The sequence below is a fragment of the Gavialis gangeticus genome, unplaced genomic scaffold (genome assembly GCF_001723915.1).
Source record: "Gavialis gangeticus isolate Ggan-Ray unplaced genomic scaffold, GavGan_comp1, whole genome shotgun sequence".
Taxonomy (NCBI): Eukaryota; Metazoa; Chordata; order Crocodylia; family Gavialidae; genus Gavialis; species Gavialis gangeticus.
This window is the reverse complement of record NW_017728992.1, coordinates 41,389,781-41,410,635: the sequence shown is the minus strand read 5'-3', so window position 1 is coordinate 41,410,635 and position 20,855 is coordinate 41,389,781. Positions and strand designations below refer to the sequence as shown.

General features: G+C 42.3%; 1 protein-coding gene across 2 annotated transcripts in view; it reads left to right on the top strand.

Annotated features, from left to right (window-relative positions):
- DROSHA (drosha ribonuclease III) overlaps positions 1–20,855 on the top strand; it is a 122,692-nt gene that overhangs the window by 45,043 nt on the left and 56,794 nt on the right. For both annotated transcript variants that reach the window (XM_019521541.1, XM_019521551.1), the window contains exons 14-16: positions 7,784–7,908; positions 11,896–11,995; positions 15,000–15,107. In XM_019521541.1, the coding sequence (XP_019377086.1) occupies positions 7,784–7,908; positions 11,896–11,995; positions 15,000–15,107 (333 nt within the window). The remainder of the gene's footprint in view (positions 1–7,783; positions 7,909–11,895; positions 11,996–14,999; positions 15,108–20,855) is intronic.

Below are 20,855 nucleotides of genomic sequence, written 5' to 3'. Positions count from 1 at the left end.
TACATTTTAAGCGAACTGCTGCTGTTGACGTTTTCCAAAAAGTTCAGTTTATGGCAGAGTCCTGGCATGTGAAGGTTCAGCTCAGATGTTTAATACCTGGCAAAGTTATAACCAATTGAAAACAGGATTTTGTAGTAGGAGGGAGAAGCACAGTGTGGCAGTTAAGACTCTAGTAATTTATATGGACTTTACCACATCGAAGTAGAATATATTATGAAAATTTAATATAACCCTCTTCTCAGTCGGTATAAATTGACTTCAGCGGAGCTAGGCTGACATCCATTAGCTAAAAATTTGCTCTTTCATGTATGAAATCCTGTAGAAAAAATGTAGTTTGGTACAGTCCATCATTTTATAAATAGGAGGTGATCTTGTAATTAAAGCATATGCACAAGGGAGCAGGATTTGCATGCATTGCATTAACTTTGGTTTTTCCTACATTTGGAGTACTTAACCATCAACTCATAGAATTCTGTAAGGAAAATTGATGGGAAGAATGTGTGTATGTATAGCTATATATAAATATAAAGATGATTTATTTGCTACGCTTTGAAATGTTATCATGCTATAATACTATGAAGGGAAAAGATCCTTAATATGCTTTCTTTCACTTAAGAAGAATGTGATGATTTTTTCTTTGTCTGCGGATCTTTTTAAAATGATTACAGCATGCTCTACTGCGTGTAAAAATAAGTGAGAAGCAGAGCATGAAAGTGTCTTCTATGTATTTCTACCACCTGTTATGAGATGAAACAACTCTATTGTGGAGACAATCTGAAGCTGCTTTAGAAAATGACATGTCTTACATTAAATTTGGTCAACTTTATATGACAAAGTAAATACTAAATTTGATTTTGTTCCTTTCACAATATCATTTGTGAAATAAGATTCCTCCTGAGAACAAATCAGATTTTCCCATTTTTTTTTATTATATAGGAAAATATGTAAGTAGTAAGCAAGCTACGCAGAAAAAGAAAACACTTTTGCTAGTCACACAAATTTGTTCAGATGGATAAAGAAGCAACAATAGCTCAGCATTATGATGAATAAATTAAAATTTTCAAGTTAGTTTACTCAAAGTTTGTATTGGAAGAGCTTTAAAGGTTCATATCTTTAAAAGACAGACAATTATTTTAAAAAAAATAAAAATGTTGATGCTATTCCAGCCAGTATAAATAAATATCTTTATAAAGCTGTATTCTCTGCAATACCATCACAAATTTCTAAAATAAGCAGAAGCTATATCGGTCAGTTCTTGGATGGAAAACAGCTAAATAGCACCATTTTTGTGAGCTGGAATTGAACCAAGACCAGCATATGTTTCAAATGCTATTGTGTCATTTCAGCTCTTTTAATACAAGATGTTAAAACCATTAAAAGATCTCTCAACATTTTTTGTAAGAGTTAAAGGGTGTATATGTGAAAGGAGAAACCTACATTTTGTGTGCCCTGTTTCCTTCTCAGATAGATACTGTATAAATAGAGACTGAAAAGGGACATTATGTTTTCTCCTTCTTCTTTTATTACCTTTAGAAATAATACAAGTATTAAGTTTGCTCTTCTGTGTTCTTACCAGAAGTCTGCTTTGAGAAATGAGAGACCTAGTGTTGGATCTCTCTCAGACCTGGATTGAAAGAAGAAAATATTGATCCTGTAGCAGAGTTGACCCAGTTGTTTTGTCTGGCATTAGTTGACAGCTTAAGTTAAGGGATAACATTGATGTTTAGGCACCTAAAGAAGCATGGTCCTATTTTTAATGATGCCAAAGTCACTCATTTCCCATTGACTTCTAGTTTAGAACACGGTGGTTCTGAAAATCGGAGCCAATGCAATCCTGATGCCAGTACTCTAAAATCAGATAATTTTTTATTTAGGTGCCTCAACTTGTAGGCACGAAGGATTAAACAATTTGCCTAGAAGGCATCTAATAATTTGGGAAGGGTAATAATTACCCCTCCCTCCTCTCTACCCCTGCAACTTATGTTTTATTTCTTTGGTACCCATGATATTGCCATTTTTACCAATTTCCTAGGTGTTCATCTAGTCTGTTGGGAATGAAAAGATTATCTGAATATTTAAGATATTTCTGGAAATATCTGAATTTCTAATAGCAGGGGAGGCAGACATCAGAAAGGAGAGATGTAAAAATAACTCATCTTGGAGTTGCCTCCATGCATCATATAAAGACTCAAATAAGGTAACAGGTGACCTTGTGAACAGCGTTCTCAACTTCCTCCCTGAACTTCCAATAAGATACCCAGTTGTACATTTCTTTGTCTGGTCTATTAGGTAGAAAAAGCCTTTGGAGCAAAAAATTCTGTGCACCTGCTTAAAATGCATAAAGTTATTTTTAAAACTTTATTGGATGCACAAGTAAAAATTAATTTTCCATCATCATGTATAAGCAGCTGCTGATGAACAGTTCTCCCTTTCATGGGCAAACGTTCATGCCAGTTTTTCAAAACTAAAGTTGTAGTTCTGTTCTCTGAAGAGCACTATGAATATTTTAGAGGTGACTGCAGTTTGCAAGTGAGTCAAATGATTCCTATTTATAGGTTTGTTTATTTTTTGGAAAATGCTTATTTAGGGGTGAAAGGTCTTGATTATAAATACACTGGGGGGGTTTCTTGTTAAGGCAATTATAATATCCATGCTGTTCTTGCAACTTCATGAAAGATGCTGCAAGTCTTCTATGCTAAATTGACAGCTTTAATAAAGAGGTCACTATACTTGATGTCCTTTTTCAGAAACTACTGAGAACCTGATAGCTTTAACTTCATCCAAGCAGCTAATTGCAGGATGGAAAATGATGTAGGCACATAACAAAACAGCTTGCAAGATAATGGCAAAAATATTTATGCAAAGACCCAACTGTTCACCTTAAGCTAAGGTTTTGCATATGCTACTAACGTGAATGAGAGCACTTTAAACAGCACGTCTTCTTCAGTGATGTGTAATTACTCATTTTCTGCAGTTTTAGAGGTGAAGTGAAAGTCACATCCTTTTACAGTGTCCTTTTTAAGCTATAAGAAGAATGCCTGTTTTGAAGTGTGAAAAGGACAAAGTATTCTTCATTATATAAGACTGTATTTCTCATTGTACGTGTCAGCTTAGCAGCATTTTCGAAGAGTGGTACTACAGCTTTTATGCTGCTAATCTGTGTGATTGACTGCGTCTAATAATGATTTTGCTTACATTAGAAATCAAGACTACAGCTAAAATTAGAAATGTAGTATGATTTAGTGAGCCATACATAGACATAGGAGCCAGAAGTTGCCGTATTACTATTATGGTTCTGCCACTAACTTCCTGTTTGGTCTAGGTGAGTTGTGTGGAATTCTTAGAAACGGTCAATCAGGACTCACAGTAGAGATGATATCTTTTATTAGACCGACAAGATTTTTGCAAAAAAGAACACCTTACAGAAAGGGCCATTTTTGTCTGACACTGAAGAAAATGCTTCATGTCCATAAAACATGTGCTGTGCATATGGACACCTCCAATCTGCAGTAGAGCCCCAGCCTGAACTTTCCTGGCTGCTTGCACTAATTTAAAAATAAGGCACCCAGAGAGGTGACCCTTCTCTGCCTTTCCAATAGACCCCTTTGTCTCTGGCCATCCTGACAGTGAAATCCTTCCTAGAATCATAGAAAACGAGGGTTGGAAGGGACTGCAGGAGGACATCTAGTCCAGCTCCTTGCACAAAGGAGGGCCATCCCCAACTAGATCATTCCAGTGAGGGCTTTGTCAAGCTGGGCCTTAAAAAAACTCCAAGGATGGAGGTTTCACCAGCTCTCTAGGTAACCTGTTCCAGTGCTACATCACCCTCCTAGTGAGAGTTTTTCTTAATATCAAACTTAAACCTCCCTTGCTGCAACTTGAGACCATTGCTCCTTGTTTTGTCATCTGTCACCACTGAGAACAGTCCAGTTCCATCCTCTTTGAAACCCCTCTTCAGGCAGTTTAAGGCTGCTATTAAATCCCTCCTCAGTCTTCTCTTCTGCAGACTAAATAAATCCAGTTCTCAGCCTCTCATAAGTCATATGCCTCAGAACTCTCATCATTTTTGTTGCTCTCCACTGGACCCTCTCTGACTTGTGCATGTCCTTTCTGTAGTGGGGGGCCCAAAACTGGGCACAGTACTCTGGCTGTGGCCTCACCAGTACAGAATAGAGTGGAAGAATTACTTCCCTTGATCTGCTGGTAATGCTCCTACCAATTCAGCACAGTGGGTGCATCTACACATGTACCTGGACTGCACAGTTGTTACTGCACAGTCATTTAGTACTTGCTTAAGGAAGTACTAAATGACTGTGCAGTAACTGCCATTACTGTGCAGTTCCAGCGCCACAGGTTTTTTCCCCACGCTACTGTGAGATACTGTGCAGTAGCTTGTTGCTACTGAACAGTAGCATCAGTGGGCACAAACCATGATGCTATGTTGCTGTAGCAATGAGCTATGGCGACACAGCTCATTGCTATGGTGATGTAATGTCTCATGTAGGTGCACCCAGTATGCTGTTAGCCTTTTTGGCAACAAGGAAATACAAATGACTCATATCCATCTTATCGTCCACTGTAACCCCCAGGTCCTTTTCTGCAGAGCTGCTGCTTAGCCAGTCAGTCCCCTGACTGTAGTGGTATATGGGATTGTTCTGTCCTAAGTATAGAACTAGGCACTTGTCCTTATTGTACCTTATGAGATTTCTTTTGGTCCAATCCTCCAATTGGTCTAGGTCACTTTGAACCCTATCCCTACACTCCAGCCTTTGTACTACTGCCCCCAACTTGGTGTTATCTGTAAACTTGCTGACAGTGCAATCCATCCCATCTTCCAGGTTGTTGATGAAAATATTGAACAAAAGTGGCCCGAAAACCAACTCCTGGGACACGCCATTTGATACCAGCTAGATACTGAGCCATTGATTTTATTACCCTTTGAGCCTGATGATCCAGCCAGTTTTCTGTCCACCTTGCAGTCCATTCAACCTGTACTTCCTTAGCTTGCTTGCAAGAACGTTGTGCGAGGCTGTATCAAAAGCCTTAATAAAGTCAGGGTATATCACATCCACTGGTCTCCCCGCATCCACAGAGCCAGTCATCACAGCATAGAAGGCAATCATCTTCCCATGGTTAATCCATGTTGATCACCTTCTTCTCCAAGTGATTAGAAGTGGATTCCTTGAGGACCTGCTCTATGGTTTTTTTATGTTTTCCCCAGGGACTGAGGTTACACTGATTGGTCTGTAGTTCCCTAGATCCTGTTTCTTAAAGTTGGGCACTATACTTGCCCCTTTTCAATTCTCCAGGACCTGTCCTGACCATCATGAGTTTTCAAAGATGATGGCCAGCAGCTCTGCAGTCACATTGGCCAGCTCTCTCAGCACCTTTGGGTGCATTGCATCGGGTCCCATAGACTCTAGCTTTACTAAATAGTCCCTAACCTATTCTTTTGACACAGTTGACTGCTCATTTCCTCCTCCAAACTGAATTGCCAGGTGCAGTAGTTTGGGAACTGACCTTGCCTGTGAAGACAGGTAAACAAATGTGTTGAGTACTTTAGCCTTTTCTGCATCATGTGTCACTAGGTTGCCTCCCCCATTTAGTTAGGGATCCACACATTCCCTGATCTTGTTTCCCAGGCTACATGCATTTGTGTACAGACACCCGAGGTAACTAGCTGATGGCCCTACTTCCTCAGGACAAATGAGAAGGCCTCTCCTGTTTCTCTGTCCTGCTTGTGCTTCTTCCAGGTCACCACTTCCCCTGTTATATCAATGGTTTGGTCTCAGTACCCAGCGAACCTAGTTTAAAGCTCTCCTTACTTAGCAAGCCTGTTTGTGAAGATGCTTTTCCTTCTCCTCATTATGTGGATCCCATCTCTTTCTAATAGTCTTTCTTTTTGGAACAACATCCCGTGGTTGAAGAATCCAAAGCCGTTCTGGCAACACCATCTCTGCAGCCATGCATTGATCTGCACGATGCATTCACTCCTGCCTGGGACCTTCCCCTTGACTGAAAGGATCCAGGAGAACACCACCTGAGCCCCTGTCCCCTTCACCCTTGCACCAAGAGCCCTGTACTTACTTTTGATCTGCTGAGGGTCACCCCTGGCTGTATCATTGGTGCTCCCCTGGGTGAACAGCAGAGGGCTGGATGAGTCTCAGTAATCATTCTGTTGCATCTTGGATCTGGGCAAGCAGCAGCCCTCCTGAGACAGCAGGTCAGGTCGACATATGGATGCCTTCATCCTGCAGAAGGGAGTCTCCAACCACCACCACTCATCACTTCCTCTTGGTGGCAGTGGTCTTAATCGTCCCACCCTTGGGGATGCCTGGCCTGGCCTCTTCCACCATCAGAACATTCTCCTTCCCCTCTGTTGTTAGGGCTCTATATCTGTTTTCCAGGCAAACTGCTGCAGGTAGAGATGACGACTTCTGCTTGCTGCCAAAGGTCACAAGCTTCCAGCTTCCACTCTCCTGTGAGTCCATGTCCTTTCTCTTCTTTAGTGCTGCCTCTGGCAGTCCTTCCTTCATAGTCCTCCTCCAGCATCGATTTGATGAAGTACTCATGGAAGAGGATGCTTCAGAGCTTTGCTGCCTCCTCCTGTAGCTCTCTTGCCTGCTCCTTTAGGGGCACCACTCCCACCTAGCTGTCTTTGGAAGGAACCTGCTGCAGGACCTAGGTGGAAACCTTGACAGTGAGCAGTCCTTGGACAAACACCTCACAGGTGCCAGCAGAGGAAGAGCTGGCAGTGGCGGTGGCCCCGGCATCGTGACATCCTCTGGCCATTTCCCTGGGTCTAATCCTCTGCCTCTCTCTTCCTGGCCCTTCTTCCAAGCAGCCCTTTCCTAGCAAACTCCCCTGTTAACTGTCCTGTTTGCTGCTCTTTGGTCCGTAAAGGTTCCCTTTTCCCTGCTAACCTGCTTCCTCTCACCAAGTTTACAGTGAAAAAGGTAAAAGAGTTTCCAGGCAAACTCCCTAGTGAACTCCTCACTCTGAACTCTAGTTACATTAGGGGCTTAAGTATTGGTTTAACTGCTGAGTTTTCACTGCTTATATTAAATATATGTAGGTTAATTACTCTTAATTAAAGAAAGAACTTACCTTAAAAGCTCCCCTGCAAAGAAGGGGATGCAAACTGACTTGCATTCTGCTTGCAAACTACCCTGTTTGCTCCCTGGTCACTTGGGGAGTCTCCTTGTATACACTCTTGGGCCTGGACTGGCTCCTCCCCCTTGTTAGGGCTTTTGACAGAGACACAATCACCCCCACAATCATTCAGTTAGCAGCACTCCCAGCTGCTCTCAGAGCACAAGCCCCAACACACAGCCTACCAAATAAACACTCAGTAAGTCGAACACAGGTAGCCGTGGCTCGCTTACCTTCCCCGAGTGGGATCTGGTGCCTGGCATCTCTTCCTCGTCCGCTTCCTTCTCTTGCTCCCAGTAAACTGCTTGCAAACTGCCCTGTTGGGTGCCCCTGTTTGCCTGCTGCCTGGTCACTTGCAGAGTCTCCTTTTATACCCTTCTGGGCCTGGACTGGCTCTGCACCCTTGTTAGGCCTTTTGTCAGACACAGACAGCGGTTACCCAGCAATCATGTATTAGGATTCTTTTACACACACCTAATCAAATATATTATCTATTCAGTGTTGAAAGTCTTGTTTCATACAACGATGATGGCATTCATCTTGGTTCCTGGAGGGCGTAGATTATATCCCATAAGGTATCAAAAGATCTGCTTGCTAATTAGAAAAAACTCTTCTTTTTTTTTCTTCCTAGAAACCCAGCTCTGTTCGCATTGATCAGTTGGACCGTGAGCAGTTCAATCCAGACGTGATTACTTTTCCTATTATTGTCCACTTTGGGATACGACCTGCTCAACTCAGTTATGCTGGAGACCCTCAGTAAGATCTTTTTCTTTCAAAGTATATGTTAGAAATGGTAATATTTGTCTGTTAAATAAGTGTGTGCATTTGTGCCTTTTGAAGTTGATGGGAAGCCTAAAATTAACTACAGTAGGAGAAGGGGTAAGACCTGGGGTGTTTTTGGCAACTAGGGTAGGGGTGCTTAACCGCCAGCCTGTGGGCTTGATATGTCTTGCAGCTCCATATCATCTAGCCCATGGAGATCTTCATGGGTCTGGAAATTTGGTGGTGGGGGAGTGGTGCCACCATTCTCCTGATGCCTAATTTCTGGACCTATGAGAAACCCTGGGTCCTGGATGCTGGATGGGATGCCCAATCCCAGAACACAAGGCTGGATGAAGGCAACACTGGGCCCCAGGTCCCAATCCCAGCATGGGGGGCTGGGACGGCATGGTGTCAGATCCCCAGGACCTAATTCTGGTGCGTGGGGGGCAGAAGAGGGCAGTGTTGGGAACACTGGACCCAGTCATGACTCAGAAGTGGGACTGACTCTGTGCCACTCATTTGGCCCACAGGGCCAAAAGATTGAACACCACTGAGCTAGAAAATAGGTCTCCTCTTTCAAAAAAATGCAGCTTTATTCTGAATTTTCTTTATAAATCTTAGATTTAAATCAAACATGTACAATTTATACAATATTAAAATAATATACTTTAGTATAAATCTTAAGCTGAATTTGCATAGGGGTCTTTTTCTCAAAAAGAAAAGTACTATTGTTTAACAAATATCATTTTCACTAAATCTCTTATTTATATTATTGGTTCATTTTAAAAAACTTTAACAGTTTGAGAGCAAGGAAGACACTTGGACCTGAAATTAAACTGTGCATTTGGGTTGTGGTTAAGTCAGTTGTGCAAACCAGTACATTTGCATTCTTTGTCTAGCTGTGACACATACTTCCTTGTTAACCATGGAGATCACTTTAAGCTTGTGGTGTCTTTGTTTCTGTAGTAGTAAAATGAGAATAATTGTTCTTCACGACCTTTGTTTCGAAACTAAATTCCCTAATATTTGTAAGCTCTTTGGTTTTCTTTTATGGGAGCCATTAGAAGAGCACAGCTCTATAATTCTTCCTACATTGTCATTTTATCTTTAACTTTATCTAAAATTTTTTGTTAAGATTTCTTTAAAGCTGTCAAGGGATTTTAGACACACATCGTCCATTACAGCTAATGGAATAATTTTAATGTAAGACTTTTCTGAGTTGGCTTTCTAGCATCTCAGACCTATTATTTTGGTAAGAAATGTCTATTCCAAGGGCATTCAGTTCTGCCTTTTGTGTGTTTTTTTTTTTCCTGTTCTAGTTTTTTGTATAGTTTTATTCTTTTTATTCCTATCCTTCAGGCATAAATATCTGAGCACTTTTCACACAAATCAGCACCAAGAACAATGTTTCTTTTGGACTTTCTGGAGTCTTTGACTCTCTATTTTTGGAAGGAAAGTTCTTCTTGGAGCTCATTTGGTTGTTGCTTGGGTAGTTGATTTGTTTGTTTAGCTTGGTGGTTCTCAACTGCGGTACCACAGTACCCTAGGGTGCCAGCAGTCCCTTCTGGGGGTGCCATGATGTGGGTGCTGCCACAGACAAGCTGAACTGTGCGCCTCCTGTGGAGGGAGATCAGGAAGCATCTGAGGCTGGAGGCCACGGTCTTCCTACTAGGGGTGTGTGAAGTGGGCCCTATTTGATTCGGATTGAGCCTGAATCCGGGCCAGTGATTTGATTTGTTGATTCGGATCACGGTTCCTCATTTGATTCACCCGAATCCGTATCTGAATATTTGATGCTGATTCGGAGAATCAGCGATTCGGACATAGACACAGCTTTAAATGTTTTTTCTACATACCTTGAGGTACCAGCACGGCTTGTGATTGCTGCGATTCTGGGGTGGATGGAGTATCCCACAGTGCTTGGGGCCCTCCATGTGTTCAGCAGTGAACCCAGAAGTGGCCCAGAAGTACTTCTGGTCCACTTCCAAGTCTGCTGGGGAGCATACTGGGGAGGCCGCTGTGCGTCTCCCTGGCTTGGCGACTCCCAGACCCAGGAGGCACCAGTCACTGAGCTGGGGCAGGAGGGGGGGCTGGGGAGCCCCCCACACGCTCCCTGGCGGACCCAGAATTGGACTGGATCTACTTCCGGTTCCACTTCCAGATCTGCTGCTTAGCATGCTGGTGATCCCAACACGCTCCTGTAGGACGCTCCATGCACCCCAGCATCACAGCACTCACGAGCCCCTGGCACTAGAGGTATGTAGAAAAAACATTTAAAGCTGTCTTTGTCTGAATCTTTCCGAATCTTTCCGAATTGATTTGGAGAGATTAAAAGGTCCTCTGATTTGATTTGGATTCAGAGATTCAGCCACCAAATTGGGCCAAATCTCCGCCAAATCAAATCGAGGACTGAAGCCTCACACAGTCCTACTTCCTATAGCCCTTTAAAGTCCAACTCCACATGTTCCTCTAGGCAACAGGGTCACACAGGCCATGTGAGACTGTCCCGTGCCCTTCTGTATCCGGGGAGAACAAGCATGGTTGGATCAGGAAGGGCTTTAGGAAGAGTGCGCACTCCAGATGCACCCCTTTGCACTGCCTAATGGGAGCTAGGCCAGGCTGTGGAGCAGTTGTTTGAACTGCTCAGCTGGAAGGGTCAGGCTGGGTTTCACCAGCCTGTCACAAAGCCTGTCCATGGAGTCAGGCTCAGCTTCACGACTGCTGAGCCAGAGAATCAGTCTGGGCTTGAGCAGCCACTTGCATTGCTTAGCTGGAGGAACTGGGTACAGCTGCACCCAGGGCACATGAGATAGCTCTCCTTCTCCCTACCCACCCACTGGCACAGAGAGTTTCACACAGGGCATAAAACTCCTGCTTGCCTTAGGTTCATTAGAAAACCTTAATTCAGGCAGGAGCACAGAGCAGCACCCTGATTGAGAAGCACTGCAATAGGCAGAAGCAGTGAAATGGTAGCTCTCAACCCAATTTTTTTTTTAAAAAATGGTAGCTCTCAACCCAACTCAGAAAAGTTGAGAGAGAGTGCCTTGATGTGAAAACGCTTGAGAACCACAGTCAAGAAGGTGGGACTGCAAAGATAATAAATGTATAAGTTGTTTTGAAAACTATCCTCATGCTCACTTAAGTGCTGAGAAAATGGCAGAGGAACAGTCAATGTTTCCATTTGTATATAGACTAGGCAGACACAGTAATCTCAGAAGATTATGGGAGCATGTTTAGGAATGATGGACAGGAATTGCAATGAGCAGACTCCAGTAAGAAAAAAACTGTGGGGAAGGAGAGCAGGGCTGTTGAGTATTATGAACTAGCAGAACAGCTGGCACTTCATGTGAGAGACTATCAATAACCACCACATGAGGACAATTCTAAACTGATGCTATTTGTACATTTGAAACATTAAAAAAATAGATCACCAGTGTGGTAACCTGCTTACCTCCATTTGCTTCCTTTATTTTAAAAGGTGGTTGCTTTAAGTGGTTTTTGAAATCCCCTGAATCATCTTTTTTCTACTATATATTTTTTTTAACATTGTACATTAATTTATGCAGTCTAACTCCCTGTTCTGACTGAAGCATTTCCTTTCAGTAAGTAGGCTTATTCTTTCCATAAAAGCAGCCACTTGAATGGAGCATTTAGAGGGTAAGGCACTGGGTTGGGATCAGAGTTATCCTCCCAGTTCTGCCACTGGCCTCTTGGGTGACCTTGGGTAAGGCACTTCACCTCTCTGAACTTCCGTTTCAGTGCAGTTCCTGTACAACATAGGTAATTATACTCGTTTCTTATGTTAGCTCTTTGAGGCATATTTATTGTGCAGAGAAAGTATTGATAACATATTTTGTCATGTTAATGGCAGCTAATGTGGTCACTAGATCAAGCAGTGGTACACTTATGTATCTCTGGTTTTCATTAATTATTTTCTGCAGTTGGCAGTGCTTTTTAATTTCTTTTTTCATTGCACTTCAGGTACCAAAAACTATGGAAGAGTTATGTGAAGCTGCGCCATTTGCTTGCTAATAGTCCCAAAGTCAAACAGGCTGATAAACAGAAATTGTCACAGAGAGAGGTGAGTTGCAACTTAACCTGTGAGTCTGGCATTGTCCCTTTCTGACTAATATTACATGTTGCTGCATTCCTATGGAAATAAGCAAAGTAATATCTGTTGTTATCCTCATACGTGATTTTTCTCCTCGCTGTGTTGCTTTGATATTACAGTTAATCTTGACTTCTAATGGAGTGGCTTTTTCCTCCCTACCAACTGCAAGTTCTTTACCCAATTACAGAAACTACCATGAGGGGCTGACCTTTTTATAGCGTTTGTCATTAATGATTTCAGTAATTAATGTTGAGAAGAGCTTTCCATTCCAGGCTGTTCTTTTCAATTACTCATAATTTTAAAAATTTCCCTTCTGGGATGAATCTGAGTCCAAAGCTGTATTTGGTTGAAAAGTCTTAATGAAATTCTTTAACCTCTTTCTGAGTGAGTGAATCTTGAGAAGGTGGACTGATATTTAAAAACGTAATAATTAAATCACAAATATTAGTTATTTTTTATTTTCCCCCACAACAAAGCACTCCCCAATATACCTGAAGGTAAAAAATACTGGTGATTTGTTCCTCAAAGTATTGAGTACTTGGCCGCTGGTATTTATTTGCATGGCAGATATGAATGCTTAGTAATTTGGAAAATCAACCAACCTGAATGTGAATTAAGACTTCCACTTTGGAACTCCTTGTCTTTTAAAAAATCTTGGACTGAAGCATTAATGTTGTTTCTTTATGTGTGTGACAGTAATTCTGAATCAGAGAACTGATGTAAAGTATATGAAGGAGGATAAAACTTTTTTTAGTGTGGAATGAAATTTGATAAATCAGCTTTTCTTTCTTCTTTTTAGTTAGTTTATTTGCTGTTTTCTTATTTTGTAGCTGATCCTGCACTAGATGGCCTTCAATATATTTGACAGTGCATTAGATTTCATTACTACTGCAAAGAATAGCATGCTGTTGTATGAACATGGGGCTTAATTAACATTGTATTTATACTAGTATATATAATAACTCAAAACCCTTCAGCTTCTTTTCTTTTAAATGTGAAGAATCACTATGTTAAGTTATCTGTGCCATAATTCTAAGGAAAAAAGCTTTTGCCACTGAAGTAGATGATTTTGTCTTTACTGCAGTTTTCGTCACTGCAGCAGAGAACAAATGGAAGGCTAGAACTTTTTATTAAAAATGTCTCATTAGAGAATAATGGATGAGTTATTCTTAAAATTTTAGTAGATAGGGTGTGGAGACGATTATATTTTGCTGTCAAAAATGAAGTGCTCCTTTTGACATTTATCACTTACTGTAGTGTGTAGACCTTTGTTTCTAGATTGTATCATCTAGGATGATGGGTTTCTAAAGTAATTGTCTGTCATAAGGGAGATGTATTGAAATGGCAGAAATTTTATGCTAGGATGCCCAAATTTTGTAATAGTGAAGGCTACATCTATAGCATATTGGGTGGTGTGGGGCCACATCCAACTGGTGTGTGAATCTTTTAAAGTGATTGTTCATAACTGATCTCTGATGATACAAATGGCTGGTGCAACTGCAAGGCTGAAAGACATAATAAAGCCTACCCAAAAAGTGCATAAGTGATAGCCTCATCCAAGGTCCATTGACATGTAGATCGGATATTAAAGGAGTTATGTTGTTGGCTCTCTTTCTCCTTTATGACAGCAATCATTCATTTCACAGTGATTATATGATGTGAAGTTGTTATATATATTGGGGCTATTCCTACATGCATCAGTTGTCAATCAGGAGTCCATTCTGCTAGAAGTTGAGGAAATGAACAGCAAAGAGGCTATCCCTGTGCTGAAGAGTTTTAGTGGGGGGGTTTAGTTGAATAGTAGAGGTTGGGAAGGAGAGGTGGGAGAAGTTCCCAGCAAAAGCCTTATGGTGCAACATAGAAGGAGAGAGGAGAAACATAGCATGGTGCAGTTCCTGATTCTGAATTAGGTATTGTCATACTCACAGGACTGTTTGCAGTATTAGGACCTAAATTCGGACTCAGAGAACCTAGCATATTGATGATATATGTATTTAAAGTTCTTTAGCTTTATACACAAAATAAAAGGCACATACACTCAAGGTTCCACAGGCCCCTATGTGTCTTACAGGTATATATAAGCAGCAGGACACAAAACTCCTTGTGGCCAAGGCAGGTGCAGATTTTGGAACAAGATGGTATGTTTCATAATAGTAAGCAGAAGAGTCAATAGATTCTGACCTCTGTCCTATGTCAGGGACGTTTGCATGACTGAACCAGAATCATCAGTTTGGCTGGGGTCATATAATAACAATCTGTCTTTTATCAGTGTTTATGCTATAACCTTCTAAGTAGAAATATGCATGAAAGAAGGATTTGAATGAAGAATCACTCGTTCCACATGCAAGGCTAGGTTTGAGGTGTCACATATAAAGAACCCCAAGAGGAAATTACTTTCTCTTGTACTTACATTTCCCTTAGTGGATAAAGAGGAAAGGTCTATGTCACCTATGACAAAAAACTCTGTTTAATCAGTTTTGTTCTCACTATTCATCCACCAGGATCAGAGGACTGAACCATTCTCATGTCCCTCCTCACTGTTTATATCCAGGTTACATCATTATATATTATTATATCATTACCAAGATGTTTTGGCTGGCTTCAGTTATAGGAATTTGGTGCCTAGACTGAAAGGATGCTGCCCAAAAATAGACAGTTGCAGGAGGGGGAAGAGGGAAGGGAAGTGGGGGATCTGGGATTTTATGTTCATACACGACTTAATATTGCTTTAGTGTAGCTTAGGGATAGGCAGCATTTTTCCAGGTGGGAAACCTCCCCAGGTCAGAGGCAGGCAAGTGGGCACCACTGCCACTTATTTCCCAGGCAGCATGGGGAGAGTACCTACATCTGGCTCCCCCTGCACCCAAATGCCACCAAAGCTCTTTTATCCTCAGGCAATGGGTCTGTGGGCTGTAGGTTGCTGGCTTCTGGTGTACAAGGTTTTTCATGGTGACCCCATTCTCTCTCATTCTAGGAAGCACTGCAAAAAATTAGGCAGAAAAACACAATGAGACGAGAAGTGACTGTGGAGCTGAGCAGCCAGGGATTCTGGAAAACCGGCATTCGTTCTGATGTCTGCCAGGTAACAAGAGGCCCAGGATTCTTAATGAAGTCAGTTCTGTAAATGGGCAGCTTCTTGTCTCCCAATTAAATAGCATCCGCTGCTGAGGATTTACCCCCATCTTGGAACTGGGGTGGGGGGGAAACAAACAAACTATATACTTAAAGTCAAACATCTGCTATAATATATTTTAATTTTATTTAAAAAAAATATTTTTGTCCTGATTTGTATGTGTTTGTATAGTGCATATAGAGCTGATTGCATAATAGCTCAAAAGTAAAGTCTTATTCTTGTATATTGTGTGTTGGGGGAGTGTGTGGGGTCTGTTTGTGGGGTGGGTATGTGTGTATGGTTGGGTGTGGGGTGTGTGGGGGCAGTTTGTGAGGGCATGTCATTGTGTGTATGGGAGGGGTGGGCAGGGCTACATTGGGGGGTGTTGGCGTGTGTATGTGTTGGAGGGGTGTGGGCAGGGTGGGAGAGTATAGGGACCCCCTCCCCCATGGCACAAAGCCCCTGCTGCCTGGGCAGCCCACACCAGCAGCTGGCAGTGGGCCTTCAGGATGTTCATGGCCCATGTAGGTGCAGCTATCTGGCAGCGCACAGGTCCAGTCAGTTCTGGGAGCTACATGTGGCGGCAAGAAGGTGTAGTCAAGCCAGCCTGCCTCTATTACATGGGGTTGACTGCTGGGATTTGCGCACCACTGGAGGGAAACCCTGTGAGATGAAGCTGGCTGCCTTCCCCACTCCCTGTTGCTATGTGCAACATCCTGGACTCTGCTGGAAGTGGCAGGGAGCCCACCTTCCCAATTCCTGGTGGAGTCCTAGGGGCTGCACATGGCGGGGGAGGCAGCCGGCTCCATCGCGGTGGGCTTCTACCCTGTGGCACGTGAGTCCTGGAAGCTTCACATGAGCCCCGCATGATGAGAGGCAGGCCAGACTGGCTCCACTTTTTGCTGCCACATGCAGGTCCCGGAACTAGCTGGAGCTGTGTGCCGCTGGGCGGCTGCACCTACACGTCATGAGCACCCTGAGGGCCTGCTGCTGCTGCTTCAGCAGTGGAGTGTTGTGCACCATGGGGGAGGTTGGGGGGGCACACCCTTCACCTTCCCTCATAGCTGCAAACCCCACACACCCACACCTACACCCTTCCCACCCAAGCTCTGTACTCCCATCACCCTGCTGGGCGTGGGCCCCAGGCTCCATGCTTCTGCCCAGCTGCAGGTTCCCTACTTGCTGCCCACAGCAAGTGCTGCAGCAGGGACATGAGGAGGGGCTGCTGGAGGCTGGGGAAACTGAGCAGGTTCCCTGGCAGCTGCAGCAGTGGCAGCAGAGGCCCCATGGGCTGTGTGGAGTTCAGGTAGCTCACCTGGGCTGGATGATACCACCTGGTGAGCAGGATCTGGTCCATGGGCAGTATTTTGCCCACCCCTGTACTAGATGGTTTCCTGCAGTCTTTCCAGTTTTGTTTTTCTGTGATCCTATCATTCTATATTTCAGATAGGAAAAAGGTAAAATATTTTGAGGATATCTTTTTACTGATAAGTATGCATATCTTGTCCAAGCCACAAACCGTTTGAGAGATATCCCAGAGCATGTGGCATTGCAGACTCCATAGATCCTGACAAAGGAACTAAAGAAAATCCTCTTAAAAATTAACGTGTTTTGTGTATTATTGTCTATATTAATAGTGGTCAAAGCATGTTGTTTGAAAGGGATTCCAAGAGTCATCTGGTCCAATCCTGTACACAGTGCAGGATCTACTATTCATAGCAGTCTTCAAATATCTGAAAGACTGCCATAAAGGTGAGGGAGAACACCTTTTTTTTTCTCTTGCTACAGAGAGCAGGATGAAGTCCAATGGCTTGAAGTTGCAGTAAAGTAAGTTTAGATTGAATATGAGGAAAAACTTCCTTACTGGAAGAACAGTGAGGCAGTGGGATAGGCTGCATAGGGAAGTTGTGGAATCTCTGTCATTGGAGATGTTCAAGAGGTTGAAAATCTGTGCTATAGGATGGGTATTTCCTATGCTTCCAAGCTTTTGTGGTTTCTGCATGGGGCTGGCAAGAATTTTTCCTGCCTCCTCCTGTTGCTACATATCAGGGGGGTTTTGTTTTTTTCAGTGGGTTTCTTTGGGAGTTGCCTTCCTTAGAAGTATTGAAGCATTGGGTGTTGGCCTCAGCCAAGGCTGGGATTTTTAACGGGTGTGCCAGTACTCCTGCTGGGACTAAAATCTGGAGGTTCATGGCTAAAGAGTCAGACCAGTCACCACTTTTAGAATTAGGAGGTATTTTTCCCCCATTCAATTTGTTATGAACGTTGAGGGTTTTGACCTTCCTCTGTAGTGGAGGTTGGAAGGGAAGGGGGCAGTCATCCTCTTGCTTGGATCTCTAAAGTGTATCTTAACAACCCTTAGAGCAACTGGCCACCGTTGTGCCCCTACTTTACTTGTAGCAGGTTAGGAGCCTATGCTTTGTGGTTATGTAACAGGGTTCCATGTGTAGTTTTAACAATAGATTAGGCAAGGATTTGCTTTGGGATGGTTTGGATAGCAATGATCCTGCCTGATGCAAGGGGTTGGACTAGATGACTTTCAGAGGTCCCTTCAAGTCCTTCTGTTCTATGATAGGTTATACTACCAAAAACCACAGAAAAATAAAACCCCTCATTTTTATTTCAGGGAAGTTAATTTGAGGATCAGAAGTTTCAAGTTTAATTACTGTTGACCTAGCAATGTATGTAATGTCATTTTTGTCAGAGAGCTGGGGTTTCCCATGGAAAAATTAAAAGCAATGTGGGTTTTCCCTTTCAACAGAGAAAAACAGCAGATTTTTCATTTTAACAGAGATACCCATAGATTTTCCACTTTTGCAAAGAGATCTGCAGGCTGGCAGAGTTCCAGCCTGCAAGAACTTCTGGCAAAGTGGGCAGCAAACCCTAAGCCCTGTCCCAAGGGGGAGGGAGAGGGGGAAGGGGCAGGGCTCTGAGACTGTCAGCCAGGGTTGGCTCAGGCCCATTTTCCCCCCGGCCTTGCGGGGGGTTGGGGGCTGGCTGAGGGGCTATGGTACATGGATGGGGGCACCAGCAGGGCTGTGGGGGGGGCTCTGTGGGCCCGGTGCAGGTGCCCACATGAAGGTCCAGCCCAGACTGATGTGGCATGTGGACTGGGAGTTGTGTGCAATGGTTCGGACAATAGCGTGCAGCTCCTGACTGCAGTACTGTGATCTGCACGTGCTGGTGGTACAGCCAGCTTGGTTTGGTTTGAAGGCGCACACTAGCGGGCCGGGATGGCTTCGTGCCAGCATATGCAGGCCCTGAGGGTCAGCCAGAAGCGCACGCCACCAGGGGCTGTGCCTGATGTGGCCATGAGCACCCTGAGGGCCTGCTACTGCTGAACCACTGTGATGGGGCCTGTGCAAGATAAACCTAATATCCACCCACAAGCCCCACACACACACCCATACCCCACATCCCTTCGTGATCCCTGACAAACCCCACACCCACCCACAAACCCCACATACTCTCATACCCACACTCACAAGCCCCCACAAACCCCACACACAATCACACCCCCAACACCTTCACAAATCCCCCACATGTACCCCACATCCACCCCCAACAATACAAAGTACCAGTATATATTTCTAAAGAAGGTTCAAGTAGTGTTATATTTAGTTTAATTTGTAAAAAAAAATAAATAAATAAAAGTAGATAATTTGGCATAATTCTGAGTTTTTTTCTGTGCATAATTTCTAATGTTTCTGCATTCCCTGGGGTGTACAGAGTGGCCTCAGTAGGAGCTCTAATCTTCCATGATGAAAAACCCAAAATCGAATGCCAAAATATGTAGGTATTTAGAATTTATTTTAGTATAGTGATTAAGTCACTGGTAGGCTTCCAGATTGCTTTAAAATTATAAATATATTAGCAAAATATTGCGTTGAACTGATACCTATAAATATAGTGGCCTTTCCTTTTTTGATCATGGATTTGGGGGGGTTTAATCAGAGAATTTGTGATTTATTTTTTCTTGGAGAAAACCAGGATCCCGGGTCGTTATATGGTCTAGCAAAGGATTAATTAAGGAACTTTATGCTTCATTTGGAACACTATTGTAGTGAACTCAGAAAACGTGGTGGGAGATAAATATCTAAAATCAAAATAAAAGTAAAAAACCCCACTTTTTTAGCAAAAAACATTCCTTTTGCCTTACTATTTTACAAATCTGAAGCAGATTACCTATACAATTGGCAGCATGTAGATAAGGCAGCTTACAGTTCTGTTCTAATTTTGATCATCAGCTCTGCCTATCTGTTTTAAGTTCAGTCAAATGATCTAAAGGCTCTAAATGAGATCCAAACAGGGCATGGCCTCTGTGGTCCCTTGACAAATGGTGTATAAGGTATTCTGCAATATGTGACTGTGGCAATCCTGATCAAACTATGGACCACACAACAACACTCTGTCCTCTATACAAATTTGATGGTGACATTGCAGAAGTGCATTCCCTTTCTTTAAGAGCATTAGGCTGGTTAATTAACCTTAAACTGGACTTACAGTTGTTGCTCCAAGTCAGCCATACAAAAGAAAAAGTAGTCAAATGTGTGCATTTCCTAATTTGGATGCTTAGAAACCAATTTATTGTTTAGTAAAATCTTTGCCATTAATCTTGAATGCCTTCATGTCATTGTAAGGGGCTAGATGATCTCTCAGGGTCTTTTCTAGCTCCTAGTTTCTATTCTTGTCTCATTAAAACTTGTTGAAGGACAGCAAAGCATCAAAGAGCAAAAAATATAAAGCCACCTTTCATATTCTCTTGTACATCTAAGATGATAAAATCTAAACTGGTCAATTTTGAAATGAAAGTTGGTTGTTTCCATTTCTTTAAGTGGTCAGAAGTAGACTAAACTGTGTAACCTTTAAAATGAAAGATTGCTATTGTTGTTTTCAGATATGCTTTTTGCCCAATTAGAATGAAGAATGCTAAAAACTCACTGAATGTAAATCAACTCTGTGGGCAGACTTAATGCCGAATGATTTTAAATTATTGGTTTACTTTAATTCTTAAAAGCACTGTAGTTTAAAAGATTGAAATTTTTAAAACGTAGCAGCACTGTAATAATTTTAAATCACTCTGTCTCACATAACAATAATGCTAGACTTAGCATGTTCCAAAATGAAGCACTTACATAAGGGAAGAGAAGAAGAAAATCTATGAAGTTCTTGGATGGTTTGAAATGGTTCACAATTATTTGGCAGATACAGTGCATACCTTTTTACTGCTATTCAGTCACTTCCAAGAAATAACAATTTTATGTCACACAAGTGCCTTTAAGGTATACACCCTAGTTTCAGGAGTCTCTATTTTATCAAAATTCATTTATCAGGATTTTTTAAAGCTTTTTTTATTAAAAAAAAAAAAAAGAAAGATACATCAGAAATACAAATAATTATAACCCTATTTGACTCAAATTAATCAAGCCAATCAGCATCTCAGTATAATTGCAAGAGTCACATGAAAGACCTTTACGTTTAGAATCTGTTCATGTATTCCTCAAATTTGAGCCAAACATACAATTTGTTATGTAATATTAAGATTATGGTCTGTGCACCATCAGTTACCAGTAGTACTGTTGTGATCACCTGAAAGATCATTATAATGAAATGCAAATGGGAGAAATTGAACTAGCGTGCTGTGAGGAGTTGTCCGAGGTGTTTTGATAAAGTGATCATAGAATGGAGATATGCAATAATCAGTGTTATACCTGACAT